The 23,907-nt window shown below is 43.6% G+C and overlaps 1 protein-coding gene across 1 annotated transcript in view; it reads right to left on the reverse strand.

The window, feature by feature from the left end:
* CRYBG1 (crystallin beta-gamma domain containing 1) overlaps nucleotides 1-23,907 on the reverse strand; it is a 192,819-nt gene that overhangs the window by 107,610 nt on the left and 61,302 nt on the right. Inside the window, exon 2 of the mRNA XM_004580515.3 lies at nucleotides 333-471. Within this exon, the coding sequence (XP_004580572.3) occupies nucleotides 333-471 (139 nt within the window). The remainder of the gene's footprint in view (nucleotides 1-332; nucleotides 472-23,907) is intronic.

Raw genomic sequence — 23,907 nt, forward strand, 5'->3', positions numbered from 1 at the left:
TGCTATAATTAAACTACTGTATTGTCAAACATAATAATCTTATACAATAAATAAGCATATTGTATATGGCACAGTATATGTGAAATATAAAGTTATTTTGAAAAGTGCAATTTACAGACAAGTTTATTTTGGCATAAAATTTTTTGAAATTCAGACACAGATTGTTTTTTTTAACGCTACATTTTTCTATGAACTTTCTGAATACCTCTCATAATGAACACTGTTCCCTTCAAGTTGGGGTTTTTCAATCAGCCATGGGTTATTTGGCAGTACTGGAGTACTTGGCAGTGCTTATTCTCCAGAGGTAAACCCTGGACATAAATGAACCTTACCTTTTTAAATGTTCCAGACTCCGTGGGTAAAGGGCTGGGCATCTCGCTGGTGGTGTGAGGCGACTGGGGTTCCCCACAGGGCAGAGTCATTTCCTGGGACTCAGGAGCCGCATGGCTTCTGGCCAGTAATTCCAAAGTTCTAGAAGGAGTGGAAAGGCAATCAGGTCACCAAGTCCTCATTAATGCTGAACAGTTCTCATCAGCCAAGATAAAGAATCATTCTTCAGAGCCTAACCAGCATTGTAGATAATGTAGTACTTTCATAACATGAGTGCAACATCAGGGCTTTGAATGAAACATACTACTGACGCAGAAAGAGAACCAGAGCAACTTAAGACCTTGATGCTTCACAGAACTTCTGAGGAATCCTGACAGGGTGTCAAGGCTAAAATAACAAATTGGGCAGCATGCAAACGCTTTAAATGGCAGAGGGCTATGAATCAACATGGCAAAACCAGCCAGGGAGATTGGCATGGGAATAATTTGGGCAACTTTACCACGCACATCTTCATTTTTGAAAATATTATTTTTAAGGATAGGCATTTGGCACAGCAGTTAGCACATAGCCTGGCTTGCCCACATGCCATAACAGAGTTTCTGGATCTGAGTCCTGCCTCAGCCCCTGTTTCCTGGTGATGCAAATCCTGGGAAGTGGCAGGTGGCTGCTCTCTTAAGTGGCACTCTGCCACTTACTCCACCCAGATCCAGTACTAGGATCTTAGCTTAGTTATGGTTCAGCCCTACCTGTCACAGATCTCTCTCCTTCCCCCATCTGCCCCTACTTCTCTCTCTCATACACGCACATACACATATTCAAAGAATTTCAAACAAAAAATAAATTAAAAATTAAACAAGCTGAAAAACAAAAAGCATAGTATCATCTCAGATAGAGAGAAAGCATTTGATAAAATGTAACATTCTTTCATGATAAAAGCCTTAAGCGAATTGGGTATGGAATGAATGTTTCCCAACCCAATCAAGGCAATACATGAAAAACCAGCACCATGGTGAATGGGTAAAAGTGGGGGAGCCAGAATCAGACAAGCATACCCACTCTTATCACTGCCACTTATGACAGTCTTGGAAGTTTTAGCCAGGGCCAGTACGCAAGAACAAGAAATCAAAGGGATACAAACTGGAGCAGGAAGCCAAGCGATCCCTGTTTGCAAATGACATGCTTCTCTTCGATGGGAAACAGATACTCCACTAAGAAACTACAGGAACTTGTAAGAGTTTGGTAAAATTGCAGGATAGAAAATCAACACACAAAGATCATAGCCTTATATACACAAACAATTCCATGGGTCAAAAAAGAACTTGTAAACGCAGTCCCATTCACAATAGCTGCCAAAAAATTTAAATACCTAGGAATTAATTTAACCAAGGATGTGAGGACTTTCTATGATGAAAAGCACAAAATATTACGGAAAGAAATAGAAAAGACATCAAAACATAAAAAAAGTCTCCCATGTTCGCAAATTGGTAGAATCAATATCCTCAAAATATCCACACCATTGAAAGCAATTTAGATTCAGTGTAATTCCAATCAAAACACCTATGATATTCTTCTCAGATCTAGAAAAACAGGATGCTAAAATTCATATGGAAGTGTGAGATCCTGAATAGCTACTGCAATCTTCACAAAAACAGAGCTGGAGGCACACAAGACTAGATTTCAAAATGTGCCACAAGGCAGTTGTAGTCACAACGGCCTGGAACTGGCACAAAAACAGACGTGCAGGTCAAAGCAACAGAAGTGCCAGAAGTGAACCCACATCTCTATAAACAATTTTTGACAAGTGAAGTAAAATCAATCCAGGGAGAAAGGACAGTCTGTTCAACAAATGATCCGGAGGAAATTGGGTTTCTTCTCTCCTGTCCTCCTTTCCTCTCCCCTCCCTCCCTCTCTCTTCTCCCTCCCTCTCCTCTCCTCCCCTCCCTCTCCTCTCCTCCCCTCCCCTCCCTCTCTCCTCTCTTCCCCTCCCGCCCTCTCCTCTCCTCCCCTCCCGCCCTCTCCTCTCCTCCCCTCCCCTGCCTTCCCTCCCTCTCTCCTCTCCTGCCCTGCCTTCCCTCCCTCTCTCCTCCCCTCCCTTCCCTCCCTCTCTCCTCTCCTCCCCTCCTGGCTCCAGCTAGCACACACTCAGTGGAGACAGCACTGATTGCACTAACCAGCCCCGCCGTTGCTCCCTCTCTTTGGTTTCCAGTTTCCTGAGACACAACAATATGGAATTCAAGTCAATCAAGAACCCTACAGTGGCCTCTGAGTGTTCAAGAGCAAGGAAGAACTGCATGTTTCCTGCTTTAAAAAAAAAAAAAAGGTAGAGAGCCTGGTGATTAAAGTCCTCGCCTTGTGCGCCAGAATCCCATATGGGCACCAGTTAATGTCCTGGTGGCTCCACTTCCCAGCCAGCTCCCTGCTTGTGGCCTGGGAAAGCAGTCGAGGACGGCCCAAAGCCATGGACTCTGCACCCACATGGGAGACCCTGGCTCCTGGCTTTGGATCGGCTCAGCTCTGGCCATTGTGGCCACTTAGGGAGTGAATCAGCTGATGGACAATCTTCCTCTCTTTCTTTCTCTTTGTATATCTGACTTTCCAATAAAAATTTAAAAATCTTTAAGAAGAAAAAAGCTAGAGATGATTAAACTGAAGGAGGAAGGCATGCAGAAAACTGAGACAGACTGATAATATGACCTCTTGCACCAGAACAGCCAGTCCCGAGTGCAAGGGAAAAGTTATTGAAGGAAGTTAAAAGTGCTACTTCAGTGGACACATGAATGATAAGAAAGGGTAAGAGCCTGATTGCTGATATGGAGAAAGTTCTAGTGGTCTGGAGGGCAGACCAAATCAGCCACCAGCATTCCCATAAGCCGAAGTCTGACTCTAAGCAGGGCTCTAACTCTCTTCAAGTCAGTGAAGGCCCAGAAGGTGGAGAAGAAGCAAAATCCGAAGCTAACACAGTGTGTTTCATGAGGTTTAAGGAAAGAAGCTGTTGTAAAAGTGCCAGGGGAAGTACCAGGTGTTGATGCAGGAGCTGCAGCAAGCTACCCACATCTGGCTAAGAATACTGTGAAGGCGGCTACGAAACAACAGATTTGCAATGTTGGCACAACAGCCTTCTCTATCAAAACACAACGCAGCCTAGGGCTTCCATCGCCAGAGAGAAGCTAACGAGATCTTCAAAGCTTCAGACAGCAATTTGCTCTCCTGTTAGGGGATATGGTGGATACTGACTCTAACTTTGAAAGCGGTTTTGTGGACAAAACAGTACCAAGTAGCAAACAGAAATCTTTTCTTCACTGCTGTCTACTTTAGGAAATCTTCAGGACTGATGGAGCGTAGCGGGTGCCAACCCATGTTCCCTGCTAATGTGTCTGGGAGAGCAGTGGAAGATGGCCCAAGCACTTGGGTCCCTGCCACCCATGTATGAAACCTGGATGAAGCTCCTGGCTGCTGGCTTTGACTCGATTCAGCTCCAGCCACTGCAGCCACTTGGAGAGTGAACCAGTAGGTTGGAAACTTCTGTCTCTCCCCATCTCTAGCTTCAATCTTTAAATAAATAAATAAGCCTTCTTAACAAAAGGAATTCCCACAGCCACCGTGGTCTCTAGCAGCCGCAACCTTGACCAATTAGTGGCTGGCAACATGGAGGCAAGACCTTTGAATGGAAAAAAAAATCTACAATTTACTAAATGTTCAGATTTGTAAGCAATAAATCACTTTTTATTAAGGTATATACATGGTTTTAGAGCACACTGCAATTGTACACTACATTGTTTACAGTGTAGTATAAATATAACTTGTGCATGTCTTGGGAAACTAAAAAAATTTGCATGATTCCCTTCATTACAGTATGTTTTATTGTAGGGGTCTGGAACCCAAACTAAAGTATATTTGAGGTCTGTCTGCATTCTACTTAGGATCCAATCCCCATTCAGAATAGGGTCCTTCTGCCTGAAGGTAACAGAAGACTGAACTCACAGTTTGTTTGTTTTTTTGTTTTAATTACTGTTAGAAGTAAAGAAACGACCATAGAAGTTACCCAGCGGATTCCTCTTGCCTATATCAAACAGATCATTGGATGTCCACTATCTTGCTGAGAATGACTCCTGAACGGGCCCCCACTCTGCGGAGAGTGGCCATCTGAACAAACTGGAGTTCTATTAAGAAAAAGGAGAGTTGGGACCAGTGCTCTGAGATAGTAGACTAAGCCTCTGTCTGCAGTGCCAGCATCCCATATGGGTATCGATTCCAGTGCCAGTGCTCCACTTCTCATCCAGCTTCCTGCTTATGCACCTGGGAAAAGCAGTAGAGGGTGGCTCAAGTCCTGCATCCATGTGGGAAACCCAAAAGAAACTCCTCCTGGCTTCAAACCAGCCCATAGCTGCAGCCATTGTGACCATTTGGGGAGTGAACCAGGGGGTGGAAGATCTCTGTTCTCTCCTCTCTATAAATCTGCCTTTCAAATAAAAATAAAATAAATTTCAAAAAATGAACAAGGGACTAGAGGGAGGGAGGAAATGGTGTTGGTGCATATTCCATCATCACCCTCATCTTGTCTTGGAATAAGTTCCCTGCACTGAAGACACTGCTGGTAGAGCTGATGTATATTCATCAACGCACAAACAGTTCCAAATTTGACCTCGAAGCATGTAGAAAGCAGCCAGGCTACTACCCCACTAACCTGACTCGGCATGCTGCTCTCCTAGGGGTCAATTCCACAGGCTTGGAGTCAGAAGCAAGCATGCACACGGCACTGGTCGGGGCAGGGGGTGCATTTAGTTTACTGATGGCTGGAGAATGAGGGAGACTACCACAGGTAGCTCCTTGCTTCGCCATAATTTTGAGACAGCAAATTCTGTGTATTCATGGTACACCCAGTAACCTCTGCCCTGCCTCTGAGGTGGGTGGGTGGGTGACAAGGAGGAGGGAGAGGAGGAGGAGGAGAAAGAGGGTGTTAACTTACTTCCCCCTCCAGCCACAGAGGTCAGGATTTCCGGGATGGCTCCGGGGCTCGGCTGGGAGGTGAGGCCAGGTCAGGGTTGCGTGGGTGTGCAGAGGGCTTCGACAGCAGAGCCCAGCTCTGGGGAAGCTTCCCTCCCACCCAGCCCTGGATACCCGGGGCCACCCAGTGTGCATTTTCTATTTCCTTCCTGAAACATCAATCACAGGCAAACTCACTGGACTAGTTTGTCTCCCGAAACACCATCTTGACCAGCTGTCTCTTCCTTACAGACTAAAGGATCCTGTCCTGGAAGCAGAGCTTGGCTCACAGGGGAAATGAGGGCTGTGCCACAGGCCCTCAGTAGACCTTGTCACTTTTTAGATCTAGAACTCTCAGGGACACTAAAAAAAAGCACAAAGATAAACAGACTCGCTGTCTGGCCTCAAGAATATGCACGTGTAGGGGCTCATCGGGTCAGCAGTAATTGTTGCCTTCAGTTTGGAAACACAGGTAATCACTACACACAGAACCAATCACCCATACCCCAGCCCAGCCTGAAAGCCAACTCAATAGGGGCCAGCTTGGTGGCTCAACAGACTAATCTTCCACCTGCAGGATCCATATCCCACATGGGCACCGGTTTGGTGCCATGTGTTCCACTTCCCATCAGCTTTCTGCTGATGGCCAGGAAAAACAGTGGACAATGAACCAAGTCTTTGAGCCTCTGTACCCACACGGGAGGGCCTGGAAGAAGCCCCTGGCTCCTAGTTTCCATTCAGCTCAGTTCCAGACATTGAAGCCATTAGGGGAGTGAACCAGTGGTCGGAAGATCTTTCTCTCAGTCTCTCCTTCCCTCTATAAATCTGCCTTTCCAATATAAATAAATCAACAAACAAATAAACTCAACAGAAGCTTGCATCAGGAGATGTTGATTGGAATATCTGTAATTCTTTTTTCCCAGAATGATGATTTTATTTCACTCCCATGAGTGGGCTACACGTGGTCATCAGCACATCCTCTCCCACCCAGCACAGAGGCAGGGCAAGTGTTAACGGGGGCACCAGGAATACACAGTATTGCCTATTGTGAAGCAAGGACCCTCCCTGGTGCTTTCTATGACTGTTTTCCCCCATTCCTGGTCATTGACACACCAAACCTATACAAAAATCATAAGCAATACTTGGCTGCCCAGCCTGAGACAGAAGGTGTATAAATGGAGGCCCAACTTTCTTGGTCAATAGCCACCACTGGTGAGTTATTAAGGACAACAAGTGCCTGGGTCTGTGAAATGAAATAAAATGAAACTCCCAAATGCTGCTGTGTTGGGCTGGTCTCCGCGTAGGACAACGTGTTAATTTGCTGATGATAACCTTACGGACTTCCTGTGGATGCATGGGCACGAAATTGTGAGTTTCTGTCAAGTGCCCTCTTTCATTGACACTAATACGTGGACACTAATTTGCTCATTCATCAGATTTTCCTATGTCTTTTCTTATTTTGCTTACTTTTAAATTTTTATTTTAAAAATATTTTTAATTTGTATTTGAACAAGCACAGTTACGGAGACAAGGAGAAACAGAGACAGAAGGAAAGAGAGGACTTCCATAAGTTGGTTTATTCCCCAAATGGCTGCAATAGCTGGAGCTGAGCTGATCAGAAGCCAGGAGCCAGGAGCCAGGAGCTTAGAGGCCCATAGACTCTAGCCATTTTCTGCTGCTTTCCCCAGGCCATAAGCAGGGAACTGGACCAGAAGTGGAACAGCTGGGACTCAAACTGGCACCCTTATGTTTGCCAGCGGAATAGGCAGAAGGTTAGCCTGGTATACTACAGTTCTAACCTCTTACTTTTTTTTTAAGATTTATTTTTACTGAAAGGCAGATTTTACAGAGAGAAGGATACAGAGAGAAAGATCTCCTATCCACTGGTTCACTCCTCAAGTGGCCTCAATGGCTGGAGCCAAGCCAAGCTGCAGCCAGTATCCAGGAGCTTCTTCTGGGTCTCCCACATGGGTACGGGGCGCAGAGTCCCATGGTTTTGGGGTTCCCACGCAGATGCAGGGTCCCAAAGACTTGGGCCATCCTTTATTGCTTTCCCATGCCACAGCAGGGAGCTGCAGGAGGAAGTGGAGCAGCTGGGATATGAACTAGCGCCCATATGGGATGCCAACATGTGTACTGCAAGGCTTCAGCAACTGAGCCATTGTGCTTACATTTAAAAACCAGACTGCCCCTTCCCTGGTCATTAAGCTGATGCCAAAACTCTTTTATTCCCCTTCCCTGTGCGAATAAAAGAACCACAGGGTCATATTCAGAAGAAACTCAGAGTTTCTGAGACTTAGAGCTATACAACATGGAGGTAGGGGATCATGGGGGAGTGGGCAGATCTTACTTTTTAAGCATTTATAGTATTAGGGTCTCTCCTCAGGCCTGGAAGGTAGCCCTGAAGTTTAAGCTCTTTTTCTCTCCCTTTAAACGTGGCATCTGATTTTTATGATGTCTGTGCGGCCTGTCAAGTTGTTCCTAGAACATTTTAACTGATGTAGAGTAATAGAAAACTAAATGAGCTTCGGTATCCAGCCATTCTGGCTTCTAAGACAACAGGTAAGTAAAATAACAAAATGTGGCACAAGTTAAAGTGCAAGTATAAATTGATGCTGCACTGCCACCTATTGTCTATCCCAAGAATTACTGATGTGTTCCACCCAACCTTGAAAGAGTGATTTACAAGTTACCCAAAGGTGCCTCCATCTACAGTGGGTTATTTTCTAGAAAGAGGCTAACACGGCCAATCCTAGAACCACTCTTCTAAATGAAGACATTGATTGTGATGTTGCATAGGGTTCCTGGCCACAAAGAAAGGATATAATTAAATTCCCTAAGAAGCAGCACTAATAATCTGCTACAAATAGCTGAATAAAGGATGAACTACAGCTTAGCAGCCAGCCATTAGTTGCATGGTTTTGGGCTATCCCCTAAACCTGGGTTTCCTAACCTGCAAAATGCAAGGAATAATCAGATTGCTATGAGTTTAAAATGAGATAACAGTTCTAAAATACTTAACTTGGTGCTTGCACACAGCAGGAGCTCAATAAATCACCAGCTATCTAATTATGCAGTTGCATGTCAAGTGACAGTTGCTGAATGACGACTTGGAAGGGATCACATGGACAAAATGTGAAATAACAAAAGTGAGAATATATGAATGTGACAAACTAGTGACTCAACTATCCAACCTGCAGATGAGTTCCCGGGGTGCCAAGATGCTCACTGTTCAAGGATGCAGGCCAATGAGTTCCCTGGATGCGAAGATGCTAACTGTTCAAGGATGCAGGCCAATTCCTGGCAGTGAGGGCAGTTAAGAGTACAGAACCTACCTGACTCTTTACTCAGAGACTAATTTCAAAATTTTCACATTTGCTTCCTGACCACAGGATCCCCAATTAGAGAAATAGATTCTTTTTTGTACCCCAAATTGTATTTGCTTTGAAATGTTACAGTATTTTATATACATACATACACATATATGCACATAAAATGTATATATGATATATGTGCATGTGTATGTGTATACACACACATATAAAATGAGAGTGAGATATCTTCCATCCACTGATCCATTTCCCAAATGCCTGCTGAGCCAGGCTGGAGCCGGAAATTCAATGCCAGGTTCCCACATGAGTGACAGATCCAATCACTTAAGCTACCACTTGGGGTGTGCATTAGCACTGGATTTAGGAGTACAGCTGGCACTTGAGTCAAGACACTTTGAGATGGGATGCTGGTATCTCAAGTGACATTTTAACCACCATACCACATTTCTGCTCTTCTCAATCAAATATTAAAACCCCAACGTTCTCAAAGTTTTAGCTCTCATTAACCTGAGTAGTGTCCGCAAATGGTAATGGAATACTAAAACTCTGCCATCTAGTGGTTGCTCCAGAGTATCATTCTTTTTTTTTTTTTTTTTAATTATTTATTATTTAACTTCAGTAATTACATTGTATTATGTGACACAGTTACATAGATACTTGGGTTCTCCCCACCCCTCCCCAAACCCTCCCACCATGGTGGATTCCTCCACCTTGTTGTATAACCACAGCTCAAGTTCAGTTGAGATTTCCCCATTGCAAGCGTATACCAAACATAGAGTCCAGCATCTTATTGTCCCGTCAAGTTCAACGGCTTCTTAGGTATACCCTCTCTGGTCTGAAGACAGAGCCAGCAGAGTATCATCCCAGTCAATTGAAAGCTCCAACATACCATCAGCAAAAATTTACATCATTATGGAATTAATTGACATAGTAATGAGTAACCAATATGTTAAAAGTAAATGCGAGTTCCCAGCCACCTTCTGTGACCACCTCAAGTAGTGTTTCATAGTTGTTTTTTTTTTTTAAGATTTATTTATTTATTTTTTATTGATTACAGTGCATTATGTGACACAGTTTTATACGCACTGGGATTCCCCCACCCCTCCCCAAATCCTCCCCCTATGGTGGATTCCTCCACCTTGTTGCATTACCACAGTTCAAATTCAGTTTAGAGTATTTCATTGCAAGCATTTACCAAGCATAAAGTCCAGCATCTTATTGTCCAGATAAGTTCAACGGTTTTACAGTATTTTTAACCCTCCCTGGTCCAGGTGACCTGTAGTCCCTGATCATTTCCATCTTTCTGGGCATTTTAATGTTTTAAATGGCATTTGATGGTCAAGGGCCATCTTCCAATGTATTGTGAGGGACAAAATTGTGCAAGTTCCTCTTGTGTCTGAGTGGTTGAATTCAGGTAATTTCTATGGCAAAGCTTGGCCACCATGCCCTAATAACTCATTTGGTGAATTCAGTGCCTGCAAACACTAATGAAGCTGAACCTGACATGGCATAATGGCTTAAGCACCACCTGTAACACTAGCATCCCACAGAGGTGTCAGTTTGAATCCTGAATGCTCCACTTCCAATTCAGCTTCCTACCAATGTGGCTGGGAAAGCAGTGAAGGAGGAGCCAAGCTCTTGGCACCCTGCACCAATAAGGGAACTGGATCAAGTTTTTGGATTCTGGCTTTGGCCTGACTTAGTCCTGGGCATTGTGACCATTTGGGAAGTGAACCAGTAGACTGAAAGTCAATCCCTCTCTCCCTCTCTCTGTGACTCCACCTTTCAATAAATAAATCTTAAAAAGGAAAAATATTTAACCAATCTATCACAGAACCAACAACATATACCTTTGGGTCATTTGGGATCATTCCAGACGCTGAATAAATGATGAAATCCAATTAGAGCCAGACTGGGCCCAATGTGGTTGGGCTTTACTGGTTCCAGAAGAAAGGATGGTGTTTCTGGCAAAAACAGAGAGCATGACAGGACACAGCAGCCTGGGGGGCCATGGCCTGAAGTACATGAGAATGGCAGAAGCAAGATTTGAGCCTCAACTGGAGAAGGCATCAGTGTCTCAGGTGTGATGCCGCACACTCTGCTGTAGAGGCACTGGGGGCTATAGCCTTGTCGCCAGCTTCCCCGCATGACATGCAGGTAGGGTACACTGAGTTTCCAGATGTAAAAATGCAAAAGGTTTTCTGGATGGCTGGCTGTTCCCTTTCCAGGGTAATTCACATTCCCATAATCTAAAGGCAGAGAAGAGAAAACATTACTTTTCTTTTGATGGCACATACGGTCCCCAAAGACAGACTGAGGGCTTAGTGCATCTCAGCAGTAACACATCAATAATGCAAGAAAGAATGTCTTAAGTTGTATAGACAACAGATTCAAATCAGCATTAGACAATAGTAAAACTACAAAGACATATAGGGGGAATCAAGAGCGATACTAACAACCTAACAGGAGGTCGTATGCACAGAGCGGCGGGGGGGGGGGGGGGGGAAGAGGACCCTAGAGTGGAGCAGGGGGACAGGAGGAGGCTTGTATCCACCCTGGAGACTCCCAGATCTTCACCAAGGACTACATCCCAACTGCCAAAGAGACCATGGGGAACTGGAGTGCCTTTGGAGGCCGAGAACTCTGAGGTCATCCACCCTTTTTTGGATCTACCACATGGGATAGAAGAAGCCCAAATCCTTCCTCGCAGGATCCAAGGTCATTGGAACAACAGCCAGGAACCCTGAGCAGTCCGCAGAAACAGAACAGTAAACTTCCTTCGGGACTAAGGAGAGGAGCTTTCTCTGGTCCTTACTTAGTTCCAACTTTGGATCCCCACCCTCTCTTGCAATGAACATCAGGGTTGCTCCAGAGACCCCTTCCCCCCAAACACATACACACACACACACTAGAATAGATAGGCAGAGAACAACAAGGAAAGCTTAGAATCAGACAGGAAACAGTCAGCATGGACTCACACATACCTTACTAGGTAGGACACAAAGATTAGTTACTCCTCACTAAGGTACTGAAGATTTCTCTGCACACCCCTCCTAAAACTGTTCTGCACCTCAATTGTTGACATATGCCTTGTTAGAGTTAGAAGCCAGTTTAGACTATCCCAAAATCTGCCAAGTTCAGCAAAATTATGCTTCAACACTATAAACTGCTAAATACTAAAATGAAAATAGACATGAGACAGCTGAATAGTGCCCTATAGCCATTTTAAGGTGTATAGCAGCCGGTTCTGTGTATAAACTAAAATTGAAATCTCAATGACGTAGTCACAGGATGTGGTTAAGAACCTGCATTTTTTTTTAACACTGGTTACTCAATACCATGTCAATTAATTCCATAATGTTGCAAATTGTCGTTGATGTTATGTTGTGGCTTTAAATTGATCGGGATGATATTCTGCCAGCTCTGCCTTCAGACCAGAGATGGTCTCCCCAAGAAACTGTTGAATTTATCTGGACAATAACTGTTGAATTTACCTCGCTTCTATGCTTGGTATACGCTTGCAATGAAAGAACTTGCTGAATTTGAAATGTAATACAGCAACAAGGTGGAGGAATCCACTATGTGGGGAGGGCATGGGGAGGGGTTGGGGGATTCCCAGAGCCTATGAAACTGTGTCACATAATGCAATGTAATCAATAAAAAATATATATATATTTTAAAAAAGAATGTCTTAAGTTGCTATCCTTTGTAACACAACACAATGTTACTGGTGATTAGCATGGAACAGGCAAAGAGGAGGAAGCCTAGTAGAACACAGTTTTAGGTGTCAGGGTAGAGAGAGCACCCCAAAATCACCAGAAGCAGCTCTGAGAGTCAGTTCTGAGCCTCCTGATCCAATCAACACACTTCTGTTCACTGACAAGAGACTCAATATCAGATACAAATTTTGCAGGACACTGAAGGTGCAGCCATCTGAGGACTCCTTGTTGGACACATTGCAGGGAAGTGAAAAGGGTGCCAATCCACTCTATTCCTTCATATCTTTTCCATGGAGAAAGTGGGCACAAAAAGCTATCAGTCTCAAATCCAAGAAGAGCTGTTCTTTTCCTCATCCATGGTCTTTCAGTGGGATGTGCATATGATCACTAATCCTTTTTTTTTTTCTTTCAGATTTATTTTACTTAGTTGCAAAGCAGAGTTAGACATGCAAGGAGAGACAGACATACAGACAAATGGGGTAGAGGGGGAGAGAGAGAGAGAAAGTGAGAGGCAAAAAGAGGGAGAGGGAAAGAGAAAGGAAGAGGTATTCTATCTCTGGTTTACACTCCAAATGGGCACAACAACCAGGGTTGAACCTTGCTGAAGCTAGGAGCTTCTTCCAGGACTCCCACACACTTGGGCCATCTTCCGTTATTTTTCCAGGCACATCAGCATGGAGTTGGATCAGAAGTGGAGCAGCTGGAACTCCAACTGGTGTTTATACAGGATGTGTAGGTAGCAACTGAATGTGCTATGCCACAGATCCTGAATTTGTTTCAGCAAATACATAGATTTTTGTGAGTGCATGTTTTATTTTTTAGATTTATTTTTATTGCAAAGCCAGATATACAGAGAGGAGGAGAGACAGAGAGGAATAGATCTTCCACCTGCTGATTCACTCCCCAAGTAGCCACAATGGCCAGAGCTGAGCCGATCCGAAGCCAGTATCCAGGAGCCAGGAACCTCTTCTGTGTCTCCCACATGGGTGTAGGGTACCAAAGCTTTAGACCATACTCTAATGCTTCCCCAGGCCACAAGCAGAGAGCTGGATGGGAAGTGGAGCAGGCAGGACATGAACTGGTGCCCATATGGGATCCTGGTGCATTCAAGGCGAGGACTTTAGCAGCCACGCTATTATGCCGGGCCTGTGAATGCATGTTTTTACAAAGTTATTGTTTTTCTAGTTTTATCTTATGATCATATCTTTTGTAGTCTGGTCTTTACCTATTGCATTGTTTGTTGTATGGAAACTAGTATAAATCTTTTAGAAGAGGAAATGATGGGGTGCTGGTTGTGCATGCATGAAACATGCTACTTTCATATCATTACTATGATACATGTCCACTCTTGTCCAACCATTAACAGCCTGGACTCAAGCCTCTTTACCTTCAATACAGTGATTTTCCAGTTAATTCTCCAATGTTTTCTCTTTTAGCTCATACTCACTCTAACTTTACAAATAGATTGATTTTACTGGTGTATTTTCTTGTTGGATGTCATCAGGTAATTCAGCAACATCTACAGAACCAAGTCCTAATTGAAGTATTGAAGTGTTTCCAGATTCTGGATCCAGTCTGCTTTTACAAACGTAACAACACACCCCACCCAATCCAAGCCCTTGTGCTAGATACCTTTTAGCTTCACTATAACCAGGGGTGGCTCTTTCCCTCATCTTGGAGCATAAGCTCCCGTGTTTCTCTTCTGACCTGTAGCAGCAGTCACATTATAGAGATTCAGTAAGGGTGTCCTAGGAGAGTGACTCCCAAGCCTCCTCTGTAAAGGTGGTGTGATCAGGAATTCTGCAGCTGCTGGCAGAACCTGCTGCTGTTTATGACTGTTTCAAATAACGTCAATATAAAGCTTTGCTTCAAAAGCATTCCCTCAGAATCATGACACTTGCCTGCCAGACTGCCCTGTTGTTGCCACTTTCCAGGAGTCCATGGTGATGTCACATCCTTTGAAGTTGACTTTATAGCCTCTTTAATATGCATGATGTATCTATTTTGTTTATCTTTGCCTCACCTTCACTCACAGTCTGACAGTGACACATAACAGGGACAATTAGTAGGAGTCTTTAAAATCTGGTGTCTCTAATAACTTGATACAAGCTCATCTGCCTTAGTAAATTATTTCAGGGTCTCAAAATATTATCTTCATTAATCCTACTTTTTGATAATATTTGAAATCATTACAAACATTCATGACTTTAAAAATAATTATTTATTTTAAAAGGGGAGAGAGAGAGAGAGAATCCTCTACCTGCTGGTTTACTCCCAAAATGGCCTCAACGGCCAGGGTTGGGCCTAATCAGACAGACAGGAGCCAGGAACTTTTGGGTCTCTCATGTGGTTTTAGGAGCCCAAGTACTTGTGCCATGTTCTGCTGTTTGCTGAGTGCATTATCAGGAAGCTGGATGGGAAGAAGAGCTGGGACACAGACTGATGACACCAGGCATGGCTTTATTCACTACCTAATGCCAGCCCCATCAGATCAGCCCCTTTCCTAGATACATAAGCAGATCGTTGGGTTGGAAATGAAATAGCCAGTACTTGAACCAGTGCTCCTATGGGATGCTGGCATAGCAAGCAGCAGCTTAACCTGAATGAAACATCAGCCACTTTATAACATTCTTAGGGGCTATAAAATTTCAAGAGATATTGTGTAACTATTTTGATCACAAAAATTTTAGTCACTCTATTTCCTGGACTCACAAATTCTTTCTTTCTTGTAAATCAGATTCTCAATTTTCTTAGATAAAATCAGACACCAAAATGCTCTCTACTTAATATATTCTTCCACATACTGATACAGAATGCTTATGCATCTAAAAGTGAGACTAGTAGGGTCCAGTGCAGTAGTCTAGTGACTAAAGTCCTCGCCTTGCATACACCAGGATCCCATATGGGCACTAGTTCATGTCCTGCCTGCTCCACTTCCCATCCAGCTCCCTGCAAATGGCCTGGGAAAACAGTGGAGGACTGCCCAAAGCCTTGGGACCCTTCATCCACTTGGGAGACCCAGAAGAGAGAGGCTCCGGACTCCTAGTTTCTGGCTTTGGATTGGTTCAGCTCCAGCCATTGTGGCCACGTGGGGAGAGAACCAGCAGAAGGGAGATCTTTGTCTCTCTTTCTCTCTGTGAATCTGACTTTCTGATTAAAAATACATAAATAAATAAATATTTTTTTAAAAAGTGAGAGCTGAGCCTTTAAATGTTATTTATGTGACACATACAACATTCCCTCAAATAATACAGTGTTTACGTTCAATGCTTTTTTTATTGTAATGTGAAGTCAAGAAATTGTGTTAAAATGTGCAAATTTATTTAAGACAATTCAATGGAGGTAATCTGTTTACACTAATTTCATAACTGTCAGTATCATGAGGTTGCTCAACTTCCCAGTAGCTGCTAGCTGTTCAATGATGAATATAGAATGAACAGTAATTAGTACACAATTCATAAATGCCTGAATCATATCTTAGGTTTCCCCCAAGCATCTGCGCTGTGCAGACAGAGTCCCACAAGAGACCTGAGCTGCTTCCAGGGCTCCTAGATACAGCCTTTGGTGGTGGCTAGAACTGTGATTACAGATCTGATGGATGAGCTCCATTGGGAGTCACCACAAAAAATTCTCATTAAAGATCATTGCTAATTAAAAACCACTGTGTGTTAGGGCTGCCGCAGGGACGGAGGAAGCCTGTGCCCCTGAATGGGAGAGACGCCGGTACTCGTTGGCTCAGCGTTCCGGATCAGAAATCCTTTCAGGCGCAGAGATAAGCAAGATGACCACAGTGTCCCCCCCTCTCCCTCACGCTCAATAAGGAAGTCCCTTCAGAGGGGCTGGGAAAAAGCTCCCAGTGCCACGGCAAACTCCCCACCCCGAGGAGTCCTCCAAAATGGCTTTTCTCTCCCTCCAGTCTCAGACTTCCAGTGTGGGCAGAGAGCTTTGCCTACCCTTCCTTATACACAAAGACAACCTGTTGCAAAACTTACAGAACTTCACTTACATTTTCTACCCACATCTCCTTCTCTTCTCTGCAACTTTTCGCTGAGATTCCAGCAAGTCTACCTTCGTGATCAACTTCCCCCAAGAGTTCCTCAATTATAATAAACCTTTTTTCCTAATCCCTTAACTATTCCGACTTCATAGAGGATAGGTTACAAGGTTGTTTTTTAAGGATACTGACTTATTAACCTGAAGATAAAATGTTATAAATAGGAGTCTGATTTTCAGATAAGTCTCTACAAGTCAGTGACATGACATTGAAATATTATACCACAGGGGGAAAAATGCAATGAATCACACAATGTTTCATTATTGGCTTAAAAACCAATGAAAATAGTCTTTGAAATAAAGTAATTTTCTCAAGCACAGATTACATTTTTTTTTTATTACAAAGTCAGATATACAGAGAGGAGAGACAGAGAGGAAGATCTTCTGTCCGACGATTCACTCCCCAAGTGAGCGCAATGGCCAGTGCTGCGCACCGATCCGAAGCCGGGAACCTGGAACCTCTTCTGGGTCTCCCACGCAGGTGCAGGGTCCCAAAGTCTTAGGCCGTCCTTGACTGCTTTCCCAGGCCACAAGCAGGGAGCTGGATGGGAAGCAGAGCTGCCGGGATTAGAACTGGCGCCCATATGGGATCCCGGGGCATTCAAGGCAAGGACTTTAGCCGTTAGGCCACTGTGCCGGGCCCGGATTACATTTTTTTAAGAATAGGAATTATTGGGGTGCGCATTATGGTTTAGCAGGTCAAGCTACCACTTGGGACACCCACATCGCATAACAAAGTGCTGGTTCAAGTCCTATCTACTCCACTTCCAACCCATTCTCCTGTTAATGCATTCTTGGATTATGGCTGATGTGCCTGTGGCCCCCGTTACCCAAACATGAGACCCAGATGGAATTCCTGGCTCCTGACTTTGGTTTGGCCTGGCCCTGGCAGTTGTGGACACTAGAGGAACAGATCAGCAGAGGGAAGCCACTCCCACCACCACCAAGTAGGTGAAAAACAAACAAACCTTTTTAAAACACCAATTTAGAATATAAACTACTAAGAGAAAGCAGGTTGGAGTGGAAAGATGATGGCTGAAGGAGTTTCCACACTTTGCAACATGACTTTGGGGGTTCTAGTTGTTACTAGTGTTAATTACTGCTAATTTTACATCAAAACTCACAGTTTTCTCTTACTTTCATGCAAATGCATCACTAGCATCATGGCCATAAATGACTGATGGACTGAAAATCACTGTGGACTGAAAAGAGAATGAATGGAAAGGCAAAACAGGAAGAGAAAGGGAGATTGGCCTTGACCAAAACTAGGAAGAAGAGGAAGGCAGGAAAGTATTATGGGGTGGGAACGTACTCAGTACGAAGGACAGTTCCCCTGGTGCAGAAAGAACCTGAGGAAGTAGAGCTGAGGGGAGGAGAGGCTGCAGAGCTCAGGAAAACGTCACTGCCTCACACTACTCCCCTGCTCACCATCCCAGACAGCACCCACCTTACCTGGCTCAGCACAGGCCTAGTCAAGGAGACTGAAGGATGTACATAGCCCAACACTACTCCCCCGCTCACCGTCCCAGACAGCACCCATCTTACCTGGCTCTGCACAGCCCAGAGAACTTTGAGATTGAATACTATGAAATAGCACCTTTGGCATTTCAGAACCAGTCAAGTAGGGCAACTTCCTATGGTCCAACCTAGGATTAGTGAGTATGTATTCACAGCAGATTTTTTATGAACATATGTCAGTTCATCAATTCAATTGCAGGCTTTTGGGGGAGCCAAAAACCCTATCTTCTTATCCCTAAAACCTTTCTGGCCCACTAGGGATGACAAAAAACAAGTCTTTTCTTGTGCCACCGGCTGATCCGGAGTACAAACTACCAACAGCGAGAGAGGGAGTTGACTCACTAAACCACAAAGCATTGTGTCCCAAGAAAATATTTATTTTGTTTAAGAGGATTTTAAATGAGGGAGTGTTATCTCATCAGGCAGAACAAGGGCTTCGAAGTCAACAATCATGTGTACACAAGAAGTTTTTATTTCTGCCCTTGAGATGAAGGTAGGGGCTTTCCCAATGTTCATGAAAATCAGGCATAGTCTGGTAGAAAGAAAAGACATACCCACTGTCTTCATGGAAAAATATCTTCATATTGCTGTTGTGGCAAAAAGTTCTAACTACAACCAGTAATTCAAAAAGGAAATAAACTTTTTAAAAATATGTATAAGCTAGATAATGGTACAATGTATGGAAATTTTTTCTAAAGATGAGGAATTCATAAAATCAAAAAGGATATATATAAGTTTTGTTGCAAGTTTGCAGGAGAAATGCTATTGGCATTTCCAAGCTTTGGCAAACACTTACTTTCAAAAAAAAAAAAAAAACAAAACAAAAACTTAGCTAGCAAACTTGATTTCCCAGTATGTCATCCTCTTTTCCCTTTAAGAGAATCTTAGTTTGTCCCATGTAGGATCTGGGTCACGTCTTAACTTCTCGGCTTCCAACCCAGCATCCTGTTGACACACACCCTGGGAAGCAGCAGACTTTGGCCACAGTGCATGGATCTCTGTCATCTCCATGGCAGATAAGGCTTGAGCTCCAGGACCCAGCTCTGGTCCACTGTGGGCATTCTGGGAGTGAACCAGTAGATGGAAGCTTGTTCTATTTTTGCTATTCTTTTGCTAAAAGCCAGTAAAAATTAAAAATATCATATAACATAAGACAAATACAACAAACTTGATGAAATGGGCAAAAGAAATGAATAATTAAAAAAACACTAAAGTTAATAAAAATATTTTCCTAACCTCACTAGCAATCAAAACACACAAATTAAGGTAACAACAGGATATAATTTTTAAGTTAATACTGTTCAATGCTTTTGCATACCATTGGAGGTACAAATTAATTGCTATAATTTTTAGCTAGCAATTTCTCAGTACTTTGTAAGAGAGTTGAAACAGTTAGCCTACCTATACCCTGCCATTCTACTTCTGGGAAATGATTCTAAGGAAGTAATTGAAGGAGCATAGATTTATTTACAACGATATGTGTGGTAGTGTTATTTCTAATAACAAAATCTGCAAACCCACCAGACAATGATTAATTATTGCACATCCACATTACTGGATGTCATTTATCCTTTAAATCATGGGGATAAAGCTGAGAGACATAAAAAGAGATTGCCTATCAACTATGCTCTTAATTCAGGAACATACTGAAAAGAAATCCACTGCAACCTTCACGGTGGCCATCTCGGGCTAGTTGGACCATAAACAATCTCGATTTGCTTGTGTATTTTCCCCAATTCACATGCATCCTCTCATTATAATAAAAATATTTCATTACTACTAATTTCAAAACTGCTAGTTGACTCTAATTAAACTAAACTTTAGTTTAAAAATGGATTTTGAGTAGCAGAAGTAAAACCCCAATAATGGAACAGGTCTTTTACATAATCTGATAAAATATTAATGCACAACTTATCCCTGCCAGCCTCAATTTTGGAGGCTAATAATTCCCAACCTAAACCTTGGACTATTCTAGGTGATTGTCAGTTTTTCTCATTAGAGACACATTTATTTTTCCTTGAATGATTTCCATGACACCATTTGTCTTTTCAAATTTAAAAGGAAGATATTACTTACAGGGAACCTTCCTCTGTTTGTGGCCATCAGCGTGTTTGCACATTTATCACGTGAAAAAGAGATTTACAAACAATCCCTGAATGCAACTGTGTAGTGGTGGCAGCTATGTTGGAGTAGGGGACAGGAAGGCACAGAAATGGACAGCAGGATGGTTTTGCTTCATTTCTTACTGTACATACTTTCGCCGTCACTCATGCAGCTCAAACAGGGGACAAAGGACAAGCAATAAATGACCTGATTCCATGCATTGCTTCCTTGTTCAGAGTTCTGCATCCCTGCCATGACTTTCTTTTGGAATCCACATACTTGTATAGAACTAACCAGGAAGTTCATAAATGAAACCAGTAAATATTTCCAAGTAGGTCTTCCCTTTTTCGCACTAATTTTGAATAAATTCATCCCAGTTAGGATTCCACAGTTTTTTTCCCCTCAGGTTCAGGGGTTCACAAACAATGACCTGCTGACCCACTCTGGTACACACCCATTTTTGCAAATAGTCTTACTGGAACAACCATGGAGTAACTGTCACACTGTGCATTACAGCTGCATGACACTGCAGTGTTAGATGTAGGCATTACAACAAGAATTCACTGGCAGACAGCATCTAAAATATTTATCACTGGATCTTGAATGAAAAAGTGTACTGTCACTGGTTTCACTATTTATGCATATTTATTTACTTGAGTGGCAGAGAGAGAGAGTTCCTGCCAACTGGCTCATCCCCCAAATACCCAACCAGGCCAAAGCCAGGAGCTCTGCAGGTCTCCCATGTGACAGCAGACATTCACTTACCCAAGCCCTTACCACCACCCTGCTGATCCCTACCCATGTTAGACTCTAAATCTTGTAGTGACATAGTCAGCTAGTCCAGGGTCATGGGCTTGGAAGTCACTCCCCCACCACCTAAGTGTTCCCTCCTGCCCACCTGCGACTCCGACCTATCACCTGAGAGGGAGTGGTATTGCACTGTTGTGTAACCACTCCCCTCACAGGCCCCTATAAAGGCTCATGATAGGGAGGGGCTCCCTCTCTTGGTCGAGTGCTTCCCTTGCTCTGGCACTCTGACTCTTGGCCTCTCCAGCACTCTTGAGGACAGGTATCCCCTGAGCTATGAGGCCTGTGTGTCTGTATTCCTCACCCTCTGTTTACTGCTTGGGTGGGACAATGAAGATAGCAATGCTAAGATGCTTTGTATTTCTAACGTGTGTACTATGGGGAGCTCCAGGAGAGGTGAGGCCTAGCAGTAGTGGAATGTGGGCAGAGAAGCCAGGGAAAGGTGAATGTCTGCAGCTTTGTAAGTGTGTCCAGGTAATTCATTGCATCTCTCTTAGGATAACTTACATTGTTGGGGAAGCTGGGATATAAGTCTTTAACATAATAGATGGACTTCAGGATAAAGACCATTTGCTCCTCTTGGGTTTACGATCCATTGGATTGCCACATGGACTTGTGACTTGGTATTTCTAGTAAGCCCTGTTATCACCAAGATTGATTAATAGACTCCTTAATAAACCTTAGACATGTCTGGCATGATCTTGCTCGCACGCCACGAGAATCTGCCAGCTAGCTTGGTACACCTCTTTTCTAAGGACTTTTAAGCCTTCATGGAACATTTCAGGACTTTGTAAAATTCTAAATATTATCACAGAATCACAATACAGTATAAGCTTACCCATATCTGGATGAATCCTAAGATAGGAAAATTTTACACAAAGTCCTAGCTACAGCTCAAAAGTCTTAACCATTTCTGAAATTCACTTAGTTTTCCTGACTACCTTGAAGCTGCGTTCCAAGACATCCCACACCATCTTCACCCTCTGGTATTTACACCTCATATGTCCCTCCTTCAGATGGAATCGATGACATCACCTCCAAGACTAGCAGTAGTCTCTGTTCTGCCCAAGCCCCCTCCCTTTCCCCCTCAACTGCCCTGGGTGCAATGGAAAGGCCTCAAGGCAAGGCAACAGGGCATCTGCCAACAGTAAGGAGGCACTGAAGGCTCCTTCTAAGAGCCTGCTGGAAGAGCCTGGAAAGGGATTCTCCAGACCAGGCTCACGGCTTGGGCAGAGCTGCTCTCGAATTCCCAGACTGTTCCATCTTTGAGAAGCCACTAAATATGGGAGTAGCTGGTGACATGCAATGGGAAACTAATCTCCTTACATCTGCCACCACTTACACATCCCAGACTCTAGCTTTTAAATGCACCATGACAGTCAGGCACAAACCTTCCTTGTAATGGACAATAAACTAGGTCTAATCCAGGTCACCATATCACTACATGCAAACCAGAAACCTCTCTATAAGCCACAGAAGCTTGAGGATTAGCTCAGATTAACACAGGTTTCAATGATTCTACTCTGTGTTATACTAGACAAAAACTTAGGGGTAGGCATTGGGCCTAACAGTTAAGATACATATATAAGATACATATCAGAATGCTTGTGATCCAGTCCTGACTCCAGCTCCCAACTTCAGCTTGCTGCTAATAAACGCCCTGGGAGGCAGCAGGCAATGGCTCAGGTAGCTGGGCCTCTGCCACCTACATGGAAGACCCAGAGAGGGCAACCTGTTCCAGACTCTGATCTGGTACAGTCCTAAATGCTGCAGGCATCTAGGGAGTAAACCAGCAGATTGGAGCTCTCTAGCTCTTAAATTAAAAAAAAAAAAAAAAAGATGGGGGACTTTCAAAGCTTTAGAATTCCAAACAGCCTGCACTTTGACCTTTCAGGAGCATAGGCCATGTCCACAATGTCTTACACTTGTGTAATGCTTTATAATGTGAAAAGGAGTGCTGTGAGGGGTGCATTACCTCTTTATCTTCAAACCAACCCTGACAAGATAAGAGTGATCATAACTTTTGTAAAAAAAAAAAGGGGGGGGGGAGATGGGGGGAGGAGACATTAGTATAAGAATAGAAAACAGCATCTGATTATTTCTGTGACGTACTAGAATGTTTTGCAGAGAATGAAAAACCTAGGCATTTAGAGGGGGCTGGATCACGCATCAAGTGGGGGATAGCTTGTGGTGCACCTGATAGCCTCATTACGGGATCCTGCCACAGAACCCCACTTGCCCCCGCCTGCTCAGTCTAGCATAGGTAATACTGCCCAGAGTGACTCCGAACTTGAGATGAGAACTCTGCACCTCACCTCTTCCTTTGTCACCTACTGATTCTCCTTACAGCACACTGAACGCTCCCAAGGTGGATGCCTGGTGCTCCCAGCACAGTGGGTTCCCATAGAAGGCCCCTGACACCTGCCTGATAGGGAAAAGAAGGGAGGAAAGCATGGATTTGAAGCACATACAGGTTTTCAAATCACAAAACCCGGTTATATTACAAGATCGTTTCAGCAAACAAGTAATTTTGATGGACTCCTTTCATTTAAAGTTCCTGAAGTGGACAAAGCCATGCAGAACACAAGTACTCAGTAGAGTGGAACACCTTTTTACAGTACAGGTAATTCATCTTCCAGGTTACAAAGTACAATTAAGATACTGTGGTTATTTGAAGATTTCCCTCTAAGAACTTCAAAGACAAGAGGCATTTAGAAGACAGCAATATTTCTGCCATGCTAGAATAAATATTCTGGTCCATTAATAACCAGTGTTTGGGGCTGTGTTTCCTATAAAACAGGAATCTCCTACAAGCATTTATAACCTAACTGACACCTAAGAAAGTATCATAAAGAAACTGCTCCATGTCCACACAGCCTTGTGGGCAGCACACTCATCAGGTCAGCTGTTCCTGCTGATAATATCTGTCCATTCCAGTCCAGCCTGGCCACGGTATGGAAGGTGCTTCCTGGGACAGAAATGAGCCAATACAGCCTTTTCTACACTCTCCCAGAAAAAGTCCTATGAAAAATATTTAAAGTGTTCACCAACCAAAATACAGC

This window comes from Ochotona princeps, chromosome 1 (genome assembly GCF_030435755.1).
Source record: "Ochotona princeps isolate mOchPri1 chromosome 1, mOchPri1.hap1, whole genome shotgun sequence".
NCBI lineage: Eukaryota > Metazoa > Chordata > Mammalia > Lagomorpha > Ochotonidae > Ochotona > Ochotona princeps.